At 37.0% G+C, this 19,176-nt stretch overlaps 1 protein-coding gene across 2 annotated transcripts; it reads left to right on the top strand.

Moving 5' to 3' along the window:
* The first annotated feature begins 453 nt into the window (after positions 1 to 453).
* Positions 454 to 17,819, top strand: LOC128228396 (uncharacterized). 2 transcript variants are annotated; one of them, XM_052939696.1, is made up of 3 exons: positions 454 to 609; positions 7,835 to 7,961; positions 15,845 to 17,819. In XM_052939696.1, exons 1-3 carry the CDS (start codon positions 571 to 573, stop codon positions 16,336 to 16,338), a joined length of 660 nt encoding a protein of 219 aa, XP_052795656.1. In that variant the 5' UTR covers positions 454 to 570; the 3' UTR covers positions 16,339 to 17,819. The 2 variants fall into 2 exon arrangements, with proteins under 2 accessions (XP_052795656.1, XP_052795655.1); XM_052939695.1 differs by lacking the exon at positions 454 to 609 and adding an exon at positions 5,072 to 5,708.
* Positions 17,820 to 19,176: the final 1,357 nt, after the last annotated feature.

The following is a 19,176-nucleotide window of genomic DNA, read 5'->3' as shown; positions in this document are numbered from 1 at the left end:
ACACCGCTAGGCCGCTGAAGCGCTTGATCGACTTTTTTGAAAAAAAGTTGAAAAACGCTTCAGAGTGATAATTTGTGCATGAAGCAGTTAATTTAAAATTGTTTTAGAATAAAAGGTAAAGAAAAATGTTCTGAATAGAAAACAATTTAAGGCCGCTATGTAACTGTATGAATAAAAAACTTTGATTTATCATTGTTTTTAAAAATAAAAAACGCATTAAGAATTGCTTGAATATAGAGAAAAAAATTAGGCCGCCAGGCCGCCAACTTCACGCAGCTAGGCCGCTAGGCCGCTAACCTCACGCCGCTAGGCCGCTAACTTCACGCCGCTAGGCCGCTAGGTCGCTAGGCCGCTAACTTCACGTACATCAACACTTTACGCGCTTCGATATAAATTGTTAAAGTGCATACATAAGTAATGGTTCAAGGTTGTAAGTATGTACTTACACAAACAAATGGTTCGATGCGACGCAATCGCATAGCCATTTTATTTTTTTGTAAGAACATTCTAACACTCTTAATTAATGAATGTAAAAGATTTAGGGTATTTTAAACATAGAAAATGTTATGAATGACTTTTGCTGTGTATATACGCTGGATGTACCTGAAGGCAAGTAGCTCTCGGATAGTATGAGTCCTAGAACAATCGCTGGATGTACCTGAAGGCAAGTAGCTCTCGGACAGTATGAGTCCTCGAACAATCGCTGGATGTACCTGAAGGCAAGTAGCTCTCGGACAGTATGAGTCCTCGAACAATCGCTGGATGTACCTGAAGGCAAGTAGCTCTCGGACAGTATGAGTCCTCGAACAATCGCTGGATGTACCTGAAGGCAAGTAGCTCTCGGACAGTATGAGTCCTAGAACAATCGCTGGATGTACCTGAAGGCAAGTAGTACTCGGACAGTATGAGTCCTCGAACAATCGCTGGATGTACCTGAAGGCAAGTAGCTCTCGGACAGTATGAGTCCTCGAACAATCGCTGGATGTACCTGAAGGCAAGTAGCTCTCGGACAGTGTGAGTCCTAGAGCAATCGCTGGATGTACCTGAAGGCAAGTAGCTCTCGGACAGTGTGAGTCCTAGAGCAATCGCTGGATGTACCTGAAGGCAAGTAGCTCTCGGACAGTATGAGTCCTCGAAAAATCGCTGGATGTACCTGAAGGCAAGTAGCTCTCGGACAGTATGAGTCCTAGAACAATCGCTGGACGTACCTGAAGGCAAGTAGCTCTCGGATAGTATGAGTCCTCGAACAATCGCTGGACGTACCTGAAGGCAAGTAGCTCTCGGACAGTATGAGTCCTCGAACAATCGCTGGATGTACCTGAAGGCAAGTAGCTCTCGGACAGTATGAGTCCTCGAACAATCGCTGGATGTACCTGAAGGCAAGTAGCTCTCGGACAGTATGAGTCCTCGAACAATCGCTGGATGTACCTGAAGGCAAGTAGCTCTCGGACAGTATGAGTCCTAGAACAATCGCTGGATGTACCTGAAGGCAAGTAGCTCTCGGACAGTATGAGTTCTCGAACAATCGCTGGATGTACCTGAAGGCAAGTAGCTCTCGGACAGTATGAGTTCTCGAACAATCGCTGGATGTACCTGAAGGCAAGTAGCTCTCGGACAGTATGAGTCCTCGAACAATCGCTGGATGTACCTGAAGGCAAGTAGCTCTCGGACAGTATGAGTCCTCGAACAATCGCTGGATGTACCTGAAGGCAAGTAGCTCTCGGACAGTATGAGTCCTCGAACAATCGCTGGATGTACCTGAAGGCAAGTAGCTCTCGGACAGTATGAGTCCTCGAACAATCGCTGGATGTACCTGAAGGCAAGTAACTCTCGGACAGTATGAGTCCTCGAACAATCGCTGGATGTACCTGAAGGCAAGTAGCTCTCGGACAGTATGAGTCCTCGAACAATCGCTGGATGTACCTGAAGGCAAGTAGCTCTCGGACAGTGTGAGTCCTCGAACAATCGCTGGATGTACCTGAATGCAAGTAGCTCTCGGACAGTGTGAGTCCTAGAGCAATCGCTGGATGTACCTGAAGGCAAGTAGCTCTCGGACAGTGTGAGTCCTAGAACAATCGCTGGATGTACCTGAAGGCAAGTAACTCTCGGACAGTATGAGTCCTCGAAAAATCGCTGGATGTACCTGAAGGCAAGTAGCTCTCGGACAGTATGAGTCCTAGAACAATCGCTGGACGTACCTGAAGGCAAGTAGCTCTCGGATAGTATGAGTCCTCGAACAATCGCTGGATGTACCTGAAGGCAAGAAGCTCTCGGACAGTATGAGTCCTCGAACAATCGCTGGATGTTCCTGAAGGCAAGTAGCTCTCGGACAGTATGAGTCCTCGAACAATCGCTGGATGTACCCGAAGGCAAGTAGCTCTCGGACAGTATGAGTCCTCGAACAATCGCTGGATGTACCCGAAGGCAAGTAGCTCTCGGACAGTATGAGTCCTCGAACAATCGCTGGATGTACCTGAAGGCAAGTAGCTCTCGGACAGTATGAGTCCTCGAACAATCGCTGAATGTACCTGAAGGCAAGTAGCTCTCGGACAGTATGAGTCCTCGAACAATCGCTGGATGTACCTGAAGGCAAGTAGCTCTCGGACAGTATGAGTCCTCGAACAATCGCTGGATGTTCCTGAAGGCAAGTAGCTCTCGGAGAGTATGAGTCCTCGAACAATCGCTGGATGTACCTGAAGGCAAGTAGCTCTCGGACAGTATGAGTCCTCGAACAATCGCTGGATGTACCTGAAGGCAAGTAGCTCTCGGACAGTATGAGTCCTCGAACAATCGCTGGATGTACCTGAAGGCAAGTAGCTCTCGGACAGTATGAGTCCTCGAACAATCGCTGGATGTACCTGAAGGCAAGTAGCTCTCGGACAGTATGAGTCCTCGAACAATCGCTGGATGTACCTGAAGGCAAGTAGCTCTCGGACAGTATGAGTCCTCGAACAATCGCTGGATGTACCTGAAGGCAAGTAGTACTCGGACAGTATGAGTCCTAGAACAATCGCTGGATGTACCTGAAGGCAAGTAGCTCTCGGACAGTATGAGTCCTCGAACAATTGTTGGATGTACCTGAAGGCAAGTAGCTCTCGGACAGTATGAGTCCTAGAACAATCGCTGGATGTACCTGAAGGCAAGTAGCTCTCGGACAGTATGAGTCCTAGAACAATCGTTGGATGTACCTGAAGGCAAGTAGCTCTCGGACAGTATGAGTCCTAGAACAATCGTTGGATGTACCTGAAGGCAAGTAGCTCTCGGACAGTATGAGTCCTAGAACAATCGCTGGATGTACCTGAAGGCAAGTAGCTCTCGGACAGTATGAGTCCTAGAACAATCGTTGGATGTACCTGAAGGCAAGTAGCTCTCGGACAGTATGAGTCCTAGAACAATCGCTGGATGTACCTGAAGGCAAGTAGCTCTCGGAAAGTATGAGTCCTCGAACAATCGCTGGATGTACCTGAAGGCAAGTAGCTCTCGGACAGTATGAGTCCTCGAACAATCGCGGGCATTTACGTCTCCTTATATATCAAAATCCTGGTTATAAACAATTAGTTGATAAAAATATGTCGGTAGATAGTAGCACTTTCCAACAAGTAAAATTATTTTTAATTAAATACCAAAAGTTAATCACTGTTTGCAGAAACACATTTTACTTTCGCTTTGACTTTCAACTGCAGTGCGCACACGAAATCAGTACCGTTCAATAACGGATGAAACAGAACAAAAAGGGAATCTTACATCTTACAAAACACATCTTTGGCATGTAAGGATGTTTATTACTCACAATTCTTCTATTATTTACAGGATTAGTGTATGCTCTGGTAAAGAAATCAAAGTTATTTGACTGGCGTACTAATGCTTCATCACTATTTTTTCAAGCTTAAATTATTCGCTTTGACACATATCGAATTTAGGAAACCGGAAGACAGGTTATCCAGATTCATGGTTATGTTGACATGATACATGAACATAGTACACTAACTATGCAAGTTGTACAAGTCTTATCACTTGTATCAGAAGAACGAACACAAAAATGTTCTGTTCTACTCCGGTTTGTTCCCGATTATTCAAAATCTTAGAAGTTTGTTTTATCCTACCCCAATGACAATATAATTTTGTTGGCGTTTAACTATTTGATTCCTTATACTAAGATGTAAAGTTGGACTGATTACTTAATTTATATTTTTAAACATGTCGTTTGTCCCTAATATGAAAAAAAAAAAAATAAAAACATTTAATCATCAAGTATTTATGCATTAAATATCCCATTCTGTTAAGTAAACGCAGCAACATGGTTTTGCTTTTCATTGTTCAAACATTGTGAAAGGAGGTCACTTGTCTCTTTAAAACGCTAGATAATCATAGAAGCATGTATTTTCCTTTTTTATAAGTGTGTAGCCACTTTTCCGCATTATTTCTTCCTTCTGATAGTAACAACCCACAGCCTGGTTATTGTGGTTATTAGTACACTGTTGTATAACCTTGTATCACATGTATGTATGTTCTACCAATAAACTTGTAAACTTGTAAACAAGGATAACGATGATTTTCTTCATGAAACATCAAGTCTATTTAAACAAGACATTTAGCAAGCATCTCAAGTGGCCAGCAATTAACTGTTTGTTATCAAACGTTAACAAGCTTCCTTATAAAGAGACCTTGGCTTCTTGTATCACTTACTTGGTCGTGGTAATAAAACAGGTCTTAAAGCGACTCGCTTATGTCGTTGGACCAAGATTTTTTTGTTCACGAAAACGCATATGAAAACACTAATATTATTATTATATTAATATTGATACTAAAATCGAAAAGTATACAATTTAAAGTATGAAAAATATGTTGGTATTAGTGCGAACTCACGCCGGTATAGCCAAAAAAGAAAAGAAAAGCGACGTTTTAATACCTCATGATCTGCAACACTTCGTGATAAAAAATCTACTTTATAAAACACGAGCGGGTCCCTTTATTATACAAACCGTCGGAAATATTTTAATTAGTTAAAGATTAGAAAGCGACAACTTTAATTAGCTAATACTTGAGTTCAATGACATGCACCAACGTTGAAATTGTAACTTTAAATAAGGAACATGTGTCTAATCGAATAGTATTTAATTTCCTTACGAACATCACTTTTATCATATGATTTATACGCGTGTGTTATATGTAAATATATCCTTTATTCACGGCCAATGGCCTAATGCCTTTATGCATTTTTGATGGAACTGTGAAATGATTACAACGACATGGATATTCATTTCAATGTTGCTGTTTGCAAAAGCATAAATATTTGAAATCCAATAATCGTCGCTTTCGAACCATTATCTTCATAGCTTCATAGGACAGCCAAGCAGTGTTATCGTCGCATATGTTGACGCACTTTTGAGACAGATTGATAAACAAGAAATATATTGATAATTATTTAGTAAGTTAAATAGTTTTCAAAGCATTTAAGGACTAAATGCAGTAAGATGACCAGTAAAACAAACATAATCGCTGCTGTTGGCGCATGTTGTGTGTTTCTATTAGTTGTGAAAATATTCACCGACTCTTCAGAGCCTAATATAGTCACAGTTCGGGAGGATGCTATTCCAAACACACAAGGATTTCATACTCAAACGTTGCTTGCTGTTATAGAACAAAGGAATAATGCGTCAAAAATGTTAAATATGAAACAACAAAAAATAGGACGATTGGAATGTGAGGTACTGATTTCAAAATAACTTTTTGTTTTTCCTTCTTAAAATCTTCTTATTTATCATGTTTGTTCCTTTTTACTAGTTTCTGATTTCAAGGCGCTCAGCTCCATATGTATTGATAGGTGTATTGTAAAGCGTTCAGCCCCATATTTATGGATGGGTGTATTTTAAAGCGTTCAGCCCCATATTTATTGATGGATTTGTTTCAAAGCGTTCAGCCTCATATTTATTGATGGGTGTATATAAAAGCGTTCAGCCCCATATTTATTGATGGGTGTATTTTAAAGCGTTCAACCCCATATTTATTGATGGGTGTATATAAAGGCGTTCAGCCCCATATTTATTGATGGGTGTATTTTAAAGCGTTCAGCCCTATATTTATTGATGGGTGTATATAAAAGCGTTCAGCCCCATATTTATTGATGAGTGTATTTTAAAGCGTTCAGCCCCATATGTATTGATGGGTGTATATAAAAGCGTTCAGCCCCATATTTATTGATGGGTGTATTTTAAAGCGTTCAGCCCCATATTTATTGATGGGTGTATTTTAAAGCGTTCAGCCCCATATTTATTGATGAGTATATTTTAAAGCGTTCAGCCCCATATTTATTGATGAGTGTATTTTAAAGCATGTGTGTTTTAACTGTGTTGTTTGTATGTTGTTTGTCCCTCGATAAGTGTTAGTTAGGTCTTAGCTCTGAGTTTTTAAACAGAGCCCTTGATATTGTGTTTGACTTGATGAAACTATTATTTACAAGCAGCGGTTATTTATATACTACCTTAATATTATGAATGTTGGCGGTTTATAGGTCGTCACTAACTTAAGTCTAATTGTTCTTCGGTTTGTATCTCTGCCGTCGGCTTATACTTACTTTAAGAATACCTGTTTTTCAAAACTCATTATTACACAACACAACTTTAGACATTGGATTTTTAAAAATGAATGTCGTGCCAGCAGAACTTTAGACTTTGGACATTGAAAAATGAATGTAATACCAGCACGACATTGGACATTGAAAAATAAATGTTATACCAGCACGACATTGGACATTGAAAAATAAGTGTTATACCAGCACGACATTGGACATTGAAAAATGAGTGTTATACCAGCACGACATTGGACATTGAAAAAATGAATGTAATACCAGCACGACATTAGTCATTGAAAAATTAATGTAATACCAGCACGACATTGGACATTGAAAAATAAATGTTATACCAGCACGACATTGGACATTGAAAAAAAAAATGGTATACCAGCACGACATTGGACATTGAAAAATAAGTGTTATACCAGCACGGCATTGGACATTGAAAAATGAGTGTTATACCAGCACGACATTGGACATTGAAAAAATGAATGTAATACCAGCACGACATTAGTCATTGAAAAATTAATGTAATACCAGCACGACATTGGACATTGAAAAATAAATGTTATACCAGCACGACATTGGACATTGAAAAAAAATATGGTATACCAGCACGACATTGGACATTGAAAAATGAGTGTTATACCAGCACGGCATTGGACTTTGAAAAATGAATGTAATACCAGCACGACATTGGACATTGTACACCCAAAAACCAATGTTATACCAGCACAACAATGGACATTGGAAATTCAAAAATGAATGTAATACCAGCACGACATTAGTCATTGAAAAATTAATGTAATACCAGCACGACATTGGACATTGAAAAATAAATGTTATACCAGCACGACATTGGACATTGAAAAAAAATATGGTATACCAGCACGACATTGGACATTGAAAAATGAGTGTTATACCAGCACGGCATTGGACTTTGAAAAATGAATGTAATACCAGCACGACATTGGACATTGTACATCCAAAAACCAATGTTATACCAGCACAACAATGGACATTGGAAATTCAAAAATGAATGTTATACCACCACGACATTGGACATTAAAAAATAAATGTTATAACAGCACGGCATTGGTCATTGGCACGACTTTCATTTTTGATATCCAATGTCGTGCCAGCACGACTTTCATTTTTTAATGTCCAATGTCCAATGTCGCATGTCTAGCTTACATCGCACAACTCAGTTATTATGACATTCGATGTCCTTAAATTAACCACCTTTTAAATATCATATTTTAGAAACTCGGGGACAAAGGGGCAGCAACAAGTGAGACCGGCGGTTGGTGCGAGAAAGCCAGCAAAGAGGACAGCGGACATCACATGACTGACAATAATCTGGTGGCCGCTTTGATCGAATTGTTTACTGGTGTGTATAACCCCCATAACATACTGATAATGATACATCCATTTATTATAGTATACATTCCCTTGTCTATATCCAACAGTAAAAATAAAGCACACTGTATTGAAAAATTAACAGCTTACTACTGGCGTGTTCAAATTGCCTATCAGAAAAGTAGCATGTGTTGGGTACGACTTTCTATAGACTGATGTTAATTTTATACTGTATAAACTTACTATTCAGCAAAAAAAATCAGGAACGTACCGTCTTTCCTAAAGAAATGATTTCGAATGTATTAAATTGCTTATTTATATCTTTATTCAGGAAAATGCACTAAATCTTTAATTCGATTAATTTATGACGTCATTTCCGACATGAACTTTCCATGTAAGAGTTCGTTGTTTTAAGCTAAAAGTGGTGCGTTTATCTTTAGAAATAATCATTGGAGAAACATTTTTATAATAAAGAGGATATTACGATATGACGCTTTTCTGAAGACCCTGTATCACGTCTTGTACGGTGTATACACGATGTGATATATGATGTCAAAGGAGTGCCATGTCATAGTATCCCCTGTATGTATGCATTCTGTGTTAGCAGTCTTGTGGAGTTGTGTGTTTCGATAAGACTATGTTGAGCTTTGACCTATGTACCTTGACAAACACATAACTCGTAGTTGTGGTTGTTAGGATCGTCCCTGAAGTCTACACTGTATCAATATTCGATATTCACAGTCTTCGCTTTGTCCTGTATGTACATGTATAATTATGTTTTATAAGTGCGCGTCAGAAGCTGTAGTGGTTCTAGATTCGAACAGAACAATATTTAGTGTTTTACAGTGCCAACATCATTTATAATTACTACTTTTTATGAACGACTTCGAATATAAAATACCTTTTTGGAAATATCGCTTCGCCTATTTATATATTTCAATATAAATTTATGTAAATCAAATAAAACAGTGGAGTATTTTTGTGACTGGTTATGTACACAACATAAATAGCCAGCGCTGACATCCCTAAATCAAAGTACACACAAAACTGTCATGTTTGAATCTTGAATTTTAAATCAGTTTGGAAAATGTTAATCAAACATGGGTCTATAAAAGCGATAGCGGGTATCGTAAGACAATATACTGGAGCAAAACGGGTAAACACTTGATAATTAAATCGATTGCTTGGTTTCGTATTAAACATTGGTAATAAAAGTACTCTATCAGGAAAGGCTGATTAACATTAACAGACCTTTGACTTTATGCCTGATAAGATTTATGTGTTTGTTCAAGGCGATATTTGTAAGGTGAGGTTATGCATTTATAGTATTATACTGGCTTTCCTAACTTCCCCCAGTCAATTTCTGTTGTTTTTTTTCCTGACCATTATACGGACGATAGAATTGAAGTTGAAAGTTTTCGTATTTCTTTTTAGGCGTCTTAATTTTTCATGCTGTCCAAATAATTTATCTTTTCATGTTTGGTTTTTTATTCTTAATTAATAATTATCGTAGCAATCGTTCGGCTCCTAGGCTTATATTTGCTAACAAATCGTCTTATTTGAACGACAAATTTAATCATTCACAGATAATCTTTTGACACAAAAAATACACATTTTAATCTTCGTAAAAAAAACATCAAACAAAGCGCATTGAATTGCAAATTATGAATCAGTTATATGTCAGCACTATGCGGTACCTATAATACCCTTTGTAAATATCATCTTGATGATTGAGTGCACTAACATTCATATTGAAGTGTGTTTTTGAACGGCCAGGGTAAAAATTCCTTAATCTCTATGTAACCTAGTGGGACTATCTACAGAAACCTTTTCGGGTTAGATATTTATAAATTATAGTAGTTTAGTTCAAACATATTTATTTTATAACGACTGTGAAACAAGTTATTTCAAAATTATATGCACCACTCCCGTTGGCACGATTTTACGCGAAATGTAGTCTTGTGTTGTGGGGGGGGGGGGGGCAAAATATAGTATATGAAACACCTATAACATAGAGTATTTAAGAAGATTTAACAGACAAAAATAAACAAACACACAACAACATTAATACAAAATTACAAACTACATGCAAAATAGACACAAGACAACTGAAAAGGTTAAGACCCCTATCAGGCCAGCTTTTTTGTAATTATATTTTGTCAGAGTAGAACGTTTATATTTATGAACTGTCTCTTACGAGAAGCAAATGAAAAGTAACATGAGGAAGAAAGAAAATGGGACAACGGATTCAATAGGGTGTACATTGACCGTGAATACGACAGATTTGTTGGTAAAAAGTGTTCACTGCCACGGCACGATTCATTGTAATTTAAACTTAATCGCACTGAAGCCAATCATACACATTGTGTGGGAACGGACACCGGATATAGCTCAAAAAGTGATCAATCGATAAGCGTTTGATTTTGACACATGGACATTTTTCTATCATTTTTTTTTGTATTTATGGTGATATATTTAACAAAATTGAAGAGTTTTGAATTACTTGATACTGTGCAATATACGACTATGATGGAAATGTGTCTCCTCTTTTGTATAATAGCCCAATTCTCGCCGAAAGTTGCATGATTGCTCACAAATGTTCATTCTTACGGTACGATTTTAAACATAAATCAACAAATTGAAAAAAAGAAAATAAAACTGAATCGAGCGATTTCATTGTAATTACATAATCTAGTAATGTGTAAAATATTAATATGATATATTTTGTTGTTACGGAGATATTCATACCTTTTGATGCCCTGGCAGTGTACTGGGGGTAGATGAAGCAAATTAATAACTGCACAGGGGATAGCTATTAAGTGGACTGAGGATAGTAACGATGTATTTAGAAAAACGAGATTGTGATAATGATTACAGCTATTTATCTATACGCGAGCTTGAGGGAAATTGTTCGATGTTGTCCATATCGAGGGATGAGAGCAAAAACATGTTGTTGTTCTTTGTATCTGTATGCACTTAAAACTGTTTCATTCATATATATTAGTCAACCATGTTGTGTTTTTCACAAGCATCAATATCTAAATATTTTAAATACGCCGGTAATCTGATCTATTGAGTAACACAAAACATATGGCGGTAGAATTTATGTGGTGTTTGCTATATATATATGTATATATAATATTGCTTTGTAAATCAGGTAGGTACGTTTTTGCAAACAGAAAGTCACCAGTAGGGAATGAGATATTGTGATCAAATTTGGAACACGTAAAGCTTTTTTCTAAGCTTGGGTCGATGTTGGTATTACTTAGAACAGAATAATGGTCTCTGCTCGTTCACTTCAGTGAGAAAGAATGTATTGTGACCAACCCTGATATTTACGCAGCTTGCATATATACGTTCATTTAGGAGAGCACGGATCAAACTCATTGTAAACTTAAGTTTGCTCAATAATTTCTTATCATATTGCACTCTCACTTTTTGCAGATTATTTGAAAGTTCGAAATAGACATATACATGTATAGTGTATATCAACAGCGCTACTATCAATATTTGTCCCATTTTACATGTTATCACCAGGACACACATTTGAAACTATCCCCAGTACATAATACGGCTATCCCCAGTACAGTACTGTGTTCATTTCTAAGGGCATATCTTTAACAGTTTAAAAGTTACATTGCCATTTCTTACTTCGATTCAGATTTTTTTTTTTATTTGATATATTTCCTAAAAAAACAATACTTGTCGAAATTCAGTAAGTTTTGAGGTGATCATCTTAGATTTGTAGAAACATTTTACGAGATCTGCTAAATCGTAAGCACTTTAAAGTATACCATAGGCCAAATTTAGCATTCAGTTATTAGTTCAAACACTTGTTTCATTTGTGGATACGGTAGATATGCGTTTACACAGCAAGATCTTACCTCTGGTAAATTAAAACAACTGCATAATTGTCTGTTTACTTATCACTTTTTGAGCTATATCCGGTGTCCTTTCCCACACAGTGATACATAACTAAACAAGCACGTCTGGGAAACACTCACACTAGCAATAAATAAACACCTGGTTACATCTACTATGTGCTTTCAATTTAGAATGTTCAAAGTCAAATCAATTAGTATAATTATGAATTTTCATTGACACAAATGTACCGCAAACCCTACGCAGGCGTGGATCTAGGAATAAACGTTAGAGGGGGCGTAACATAGGGGCGAAAACCTTTGACATACCCCCCCCCCCACTTAAGCCGCTATTGCTACGATCTTAATCCGTTGCTCTCGGTTAGGGCAAATCTAGGCTATAAATTGTTTGTTCATTACTTATTACTAAAACTTGTTTAAACATTGTTGAATCTGTAATGATTGCATCGTTTATCAATACAGGTTAAAGGCTAGTCTACATGAAATGTACTGAAGGTAAATATATCTGGACCACACAGGTGATAACAAAAATATTTAGAGATTAGAGAAATTGACAAGTGCAAAATTTGATATGCAAATTTAATGCTCTATCTATGTTGATTCATTACATCTATATATCTGATGAATCAATTATAATTTATGAGAGTATAACTTTAAATGTTGAACAATACTTCAATCGGCTGAAGTGTTGTTGTCTTTATAGACCCAAGATCATTTCAAGGAAATACTTATACAAGCGGAAGAAAACCAGCCGTCGATTGTACTTAAGTGGTTAATTCCTTGGTGTGGTTAACTGACTGAACGATAACTTAACCAAGCTAACAACTCATGGTGAATCCGTGATCTAGTGGTAAAACTGACATCCTAGCCCCAATTTCTAGAAACTTCTTAAGCTTAACAGGCTTAAGTAGCTTATATCAATTGTCAAAAATGCTTACTTAAATTCAGTTTGGATCAGTGAAAGATGGTTTATTGTGATCATCATAAAGATAATTCCTAGTATAAAAACTCATAAGAAGTAAATATTGAGCAAATTGTTCAAAAACAAAAATAGTGAGCTTAGCTTAATCCTGTCTTAAGGGACTTAAAGATGCTCTCTTACTCCCAAATAAGATTTATCACAATTCATACAAAAGGATGAATAAATGTCGAAAACAATGGTTGTTATGAAAGATACCGAGTTTGATTTGAAAGAAAGGTCCAGAATACACAATATTTCTACCTTATGAGACGATATTAGATCGCAGTAATTTTAGCATTCACCAATCATTTAATATGTGTACTATTTCAGCTATTAAATACACGGTTACAATCTTGTTGTCTGTAATTAATACTTTCCATAAATGCATTATTTAGGAAGAAGATTTAGGTTTATCACTGAAATTTTTTGTTTGTTATACATTTGTATGTATCGATTTTGAATAAGAGTGTTACTTTAAGAAGTTTCGAGAAATTGGGGCCAGGCTCGCAGGTTCGATTCCCCGCTGCACCACTTAAAAAGACTAATCGTCTTCCGAGAGGGACGTTAAACGGGGGTCCCGTGTGAAAGTGATATTCCCTGGTGCACGGTAAAATACCAGGATAGCTCTAACCAGGGATGTCTGCCTGTGGACTTTGCTCCAAAAGCCTTCCATGACAAACACTCTTATCTGTGCACTCGTCGAATGGGCGTTGCCCGAGTGCGAGCCAGCTGCAGTGGACATTAAAATTTACGAAAGCAAAGCAAATAGCTCAAGTTCAGCAAGTATTTGATAAACTGTGTAAGCACTGGCGTATAAACCTGAATGAAACACTAATAAACCTTATTCAACTTGCGAAGCAAAATTGTTTTACTATATTTGATAAGAAAGATTAAGATTTCATAAAATAAAAACAAAATCACGATACATTGCTTGTATTTATATGGTTATATGGTTATATGTATTTCAAAACAGTATTGAAGAAAGAAAAATCGAAGCATGCTGTAAATGTGGCCTGGAAATAATGGCAATAGATGGTAAAATGAATGAAAATCACCAAATTGTGAAGTTGGCGCGTAGCTCGTAGATCGTACTATGATCGTACATCAACGTAAAAAATGGTCGCCCTGGATCGTAGATCGTAGATCGTGATGAATTGTTGACCTGGATCGTAGATCGTAGATCGATAATGAATTGTTGACCTGGATCGTAGATCGTAGATCGACAATGAATTGTTGACCTGGATCGTAGATAGTAGATCGACAAAGTAAACTTGTTACCTCACCCTCTTCCCTTTTAAAAAATATTTCCGATTCGATTTTAAAAATAAAATAATGAAAACATTCTGTAGTTCTTCTACATTTAATTCCTGCCTATGTGCTTGGGTTAGTTGGATCCTACAGGGATTGTACGGTTCTCGAAATATGGTCTAATGGGCATTTTTTATGTTTACTTATAGCTTCACCAGGTTTGTTTGACCCTAAAAGTGCGCTGAAGTTGCAAACATGTGGTCTAATGGTCACTGTGTTAGGATCTGTATATGATTACTTAGAACTTCGCCTGGGTTTGTTTTGATCTATATGGGCTTATGGCTGCCAAAATGTGGTCTTATGGACCCTGTATATATTTGCTTAGAGCTTCACCTTGGTCTGAGTACTGAAGTATATGTACTTTTATATTGATACAATCATAACGCAATTCAACGTGATATTTATCGCCCACTATAATATCTTATTGCAAGATTGTGGCAACAGATGTTGCTACACCGTGCTATAATGTGTTAAGTTGTTCAGCGTAGTCGACAATGTTCGTACATGAATATTTACACCTCAACTTCCATTCCTTAAATGATCTGCCTTTCGGCAATTGCGTTTTTCAATCGATGAACGCAACATCTTCGGATATGTTCGAATCGCAATTCATCGCATTACAATATACATGTACGTTTTTGATCTTGTTATTGTTTGTATTGTGTCAGCAGGTGCCGTAAAATATAAATAAACAATCAAGAAAGTGTTAAATTACGATATGTTAAATGTATTTTGCCATAAGTGTTTCAATTTTACTTTTAAAAGTGATTTCAAGTGGTTGATCTTTTCCCGCGTTATCGTGACCTCATTGATAAAACGTTTCCCGTTACTGTCGGGTCTATTTACAGAATGGGTAAGAAAGGATTACTGAAAGGATTTCTTAAATGAAATAAAGTATCTTTTTAACAACTCTTGAATGAAATAATGCACTATTGGTGTTATTATAAGTAATGAATTGCGGGATTGATGTCATTATCGGGGATATGATTTCAATTTGGTTGGTCAAAGTACGCGTGGAGTCCTTCGGACTTCACACACTTTGACCAGCCCAATTGTGTTCATTATAACCCCTATAATGACACCAATCCCGCAATACATTCCTTAATGCATGTAGTTATTATAAGCATCGTCTTGTTGTAACGATTTTTAATTATCAGGAAAGACTTTTAATCTGATAGTGTACGACATTGCTATATATATGTTGCACTTCTTAGTCCATATTTGCACTGTTCTAAGTTTATGGTATATCTATTAAAACTGTTGGGTTCATTGACCGTAAAGTGATGTTAATGTTTGTTCAGATCGCAGTCCTGAAAAGAAAAAAAAAACAATGAACGTTAATCTAATTTATAATAACAAAAAATATTGGGCCTTTCATGCACGCTTAAATATCTTTTTTATCAATTTCTTTACAACAAATACTGTGTATAATTGTTGATAAACAGGTTGCTTTAAATGACTATAAAATCACTTATTTGATTAATTATCTTCGTAACTTAAAAAGCTTTGATTTCAGAAACAGTATCTCAAACGATCCAGGTCAACCAATTTAATTATTTTATGTTGATGTACGATCTATGAGCTGCGCGCCAACTTCACACACCTCAAAAAGGGGCACAATAAACCTTCTATAACGGCGGTACTATATGTATGCATGTAGTTAGGGAGTTATGTTATATTGAATGTAGCTTATGTTGATGCAAGCGTTTAATCCTCTCTCTAGTTTGCACGAGTGAAATGAATATTTTGTTTGATTTATTCCAGGTAAATTTGTCGGAAGTTTTGGCGACGGCCCAGGGAGATATAAACAACTTCTCATAGAATCGGGAAAAGTGAAAGGATACGATGCCTATGATGGTGCGCCATATTGTGACGTCACTAGTCAAGGGCGCGTGCAGTTTCTTGATTTGACTCTGCCGCAGTATGGACTACCCGTATATGATTGGGCAATGAGTTTGGAAGTAGCCGAACACATTCCTGAAAAATTTGAAAGTGTTTTCATTAATAATGTCGTTCGCCATGCCAGGGAGGGAGTTGTTTTGAGTTGGGCGCGGCCGGGGCAGGGCGGCTACTCCCACATTAACAACAAACCGTTTGAATACGTGAAAAATCTTATGAACGATCTTGGGTTTTCTCATGATGAACAAGCGTCACAGAAATTACAAACTGCTGCATCATTTGATTGGTTTAAACATAATACAAATGTATTTAGACGAAAACAATCTTTCAAAGATGAAATAGATGGTTTTAGAGCCTAGTAATTGTTCGAATGTTTGTTAACCTGATCCAACACATCACAATTGTCAGTTTGATAATCCAAACCCCATTCTTAATATACAATAAAGTAGATGTTTTTCTTTGTATATCTTTGTTCCACATTGCTTTGAAATCTATTGTTCATAGCGTAATACTTGATAAAATGACAACGAAATGTCTTAAAAAGTAAAACAAGAAGATATTTATTTCAAAACGTCCGCTGTTTTGCTTAGATCATGCTTGTTACAAGCGTAAGAGGTTAATTCCTTAAACAATATTAAAAGGTTTATCATTCTTACATATATGCATGCCACATGCATATTCTGGTTTATAGATGCTCGTGTTTTTACATGGTAAACAGTACGGCATATCAATCCACGGCCATCTTGTTGGAAATATATACATCATAATTATCTTAACGTCATGATGTTATTAAGAAATAAATGCATGTTATGCAAAAATGTTGTGTTTGATTTAAAGACAAACGGTGATACAAATACAGCCATCGACTCAATGGAGGAAAACCATTGTTTCCCGTACGAACAATAATCAAAACCGAAAAGCCTTCAAACCCATACGCTATGATGTCCCTTTGCATGATTCAGACAGGGCAACATATTTTGAAGAAGATATTTTCCTGTTTTACAGTTTATGTTCTTGTTTACTAGTATGGTTACGTTTGGCACACGAATGAAGATGCTATAAGTATATTATTACCTGAATCCAAGCAATAAACAATTCAGGGTAATAATATTTTTGAAACTTAACTTTATATTTAAAGCTTTACGTTCGCCTCGGTTTTGTTTTACAAATAACAGTACTGCATTTGTTTTTCGTGGCCATGAGAGAGTACCCCTTGGGAATCGAACCCAGAGCCTCTCGGGTTTGGATCCGACATTAATACCATGGAACAACTCTATGCTTCTAATGTTGAAGATGCGGAGTGCTGGTTTTCATTATACTATTTGAATATGTGTGACGTTCATGGGGCAGATAACATGTGTTGGCATTGATGGAAAAATGAGAAAAGTTCTGAAGAATGTGTAGAATCATATCTACTGCCCTTAATTCAGACACACATCAGAACCTGTTGTTAGTATAGTTTGGTGCCTTAAAGTTTCGCAATAAAACCGATTCCGAAGTAAGTAGTGATTTTTTATAAGCATTCCTTATTAAGCTTTTGCGTGCGGTATTGATATTGTCGACGCCATTCTTGACCATGTTATATGCACACGCTACATCAAATGAAAATATACCATTGGTCTCGGTTGGATTAGAACACCTAATTGAATGTTATTATAAATTCGTAGGCCAAACTGCTTGTTACAAATTTGCACGATATAAAACTAAATCATATGTTGGATTTCTCAAAACCCGATCAATATTGGAAAACATGATATCAGCGAAAATGTACATCTACGCTTAATGCATTTATGTGTGTGTTTATTGTGATTAAGTTCTTTAATTAAATGTATATACATCAGGGCAAGTGTCCAAGACGGCTCAATTATTCACTTTATTGCGCCGTTTCCAAAATATTTACACAAAATGTTAGCTTATCTGATGAAGATAAGTATAATCGTAAGCAAAATCAAGCGCCCTGAAAAAAGAAACTGTTAACAGGACTTAATATCTTGCAAAAACGTCATCTTTGTACATAAAACTAAACAACACCATCATTCATCACTATGTTCGTTGTATAAATAAATGTCTTGAAATGAAAATGTCTAGTGACACTTTAAAAGATACAACAAAATTAGACATAATAGTAATAATCATAGCACATGTAGAAATAATAACAATATCACATACGGAATTCCGTTAGGGCCATCATTACCGCGTTATCATCTTCATTCTGATGAACATGCGCATAGAAGAATATTCCCTCAAAGTGACAAAATATCGGATTCAGAGTTTGTCGGAAATAAACTTAACTTATATCTCCCCAAGCTCATAACCGATTTTAAGAAAACAGTTTTTTCCTTGTACGTATAGCCTTTCAAAATGAGTTTGTATAAACTCTTCCATTTATACTTATGTACTTGAATATCTTCTTCTTTTGAGCAAAGAGATGCGCACTGGAAGGCAATAGTGCGAAAATAATAACACGACAATACGGTGATGACAACACGACAGTCCATTGATGACAACGAGTCATTCCATTGATGATAACACGACAATACGGTGATGATAACGCTACAGTCCATTGATGATAACGTGTCATTGAATTGATGATAACACGACAATACGGTGATGCTAACGCAACAATCCATTGATGATAACGAGTCATTCCAATAATGATAACGCGACAGTCTATTGATGCTAACCCGACTGTACGGTGATGATAACGCGACAGTCCATTGGTGATAACCCGACAGTCAATTGAAGATAACGCGACAGTCCATTGGTGATAACGCGACAGAACGAGGACGGTAACCCCACAGTCCATTGATGACAACGCGACAGTTCATTGATGACAACCCGATAGCCAAATGATGATAACGCTACAGAACGATGATGATAACCCAACAGACCATTGATGATAACCCGACAGTCAATTCATGATAGCGCGATAGTCCATTGATTATAAGGCGACAGTCCATTGATTATAAGGCGACATTAATTATAAGGCGACAGTCCATTGATGATAACCCGCCAGTTCATTGATGATAACGCGACAGTCCATTGATGATAACGCGACAGAATGATGATGACAACGCGACAGTCCATTGGTGGCAACGCGATAGTCCATTAATGATAATCTGACAGTCCATTGATAATAACGCGAAAGTCCAATGATGAGAACGCGACAGTCCACTGATGACAACACGACAGTTAAT

Source organism: Mya arenaria, chromosome 3 (genome assembly GCF_026914265.1).
Source record: "Mya arenaria isolate MELC-2E11 chromosome 3, ASM2691426v1".
NCBI classification, from domain to species: domain Eukaryota; kingdom Metazoa; phylum Mollusca; class Bivalvia; order Myida; family Myidae; genus Mya; species Mya arenaria.
The sequence above is the reverse complement of the archived record's forward strand: the minus strand, read 5'-3'. Positions and strand labels throughout refer to the sequence as shown.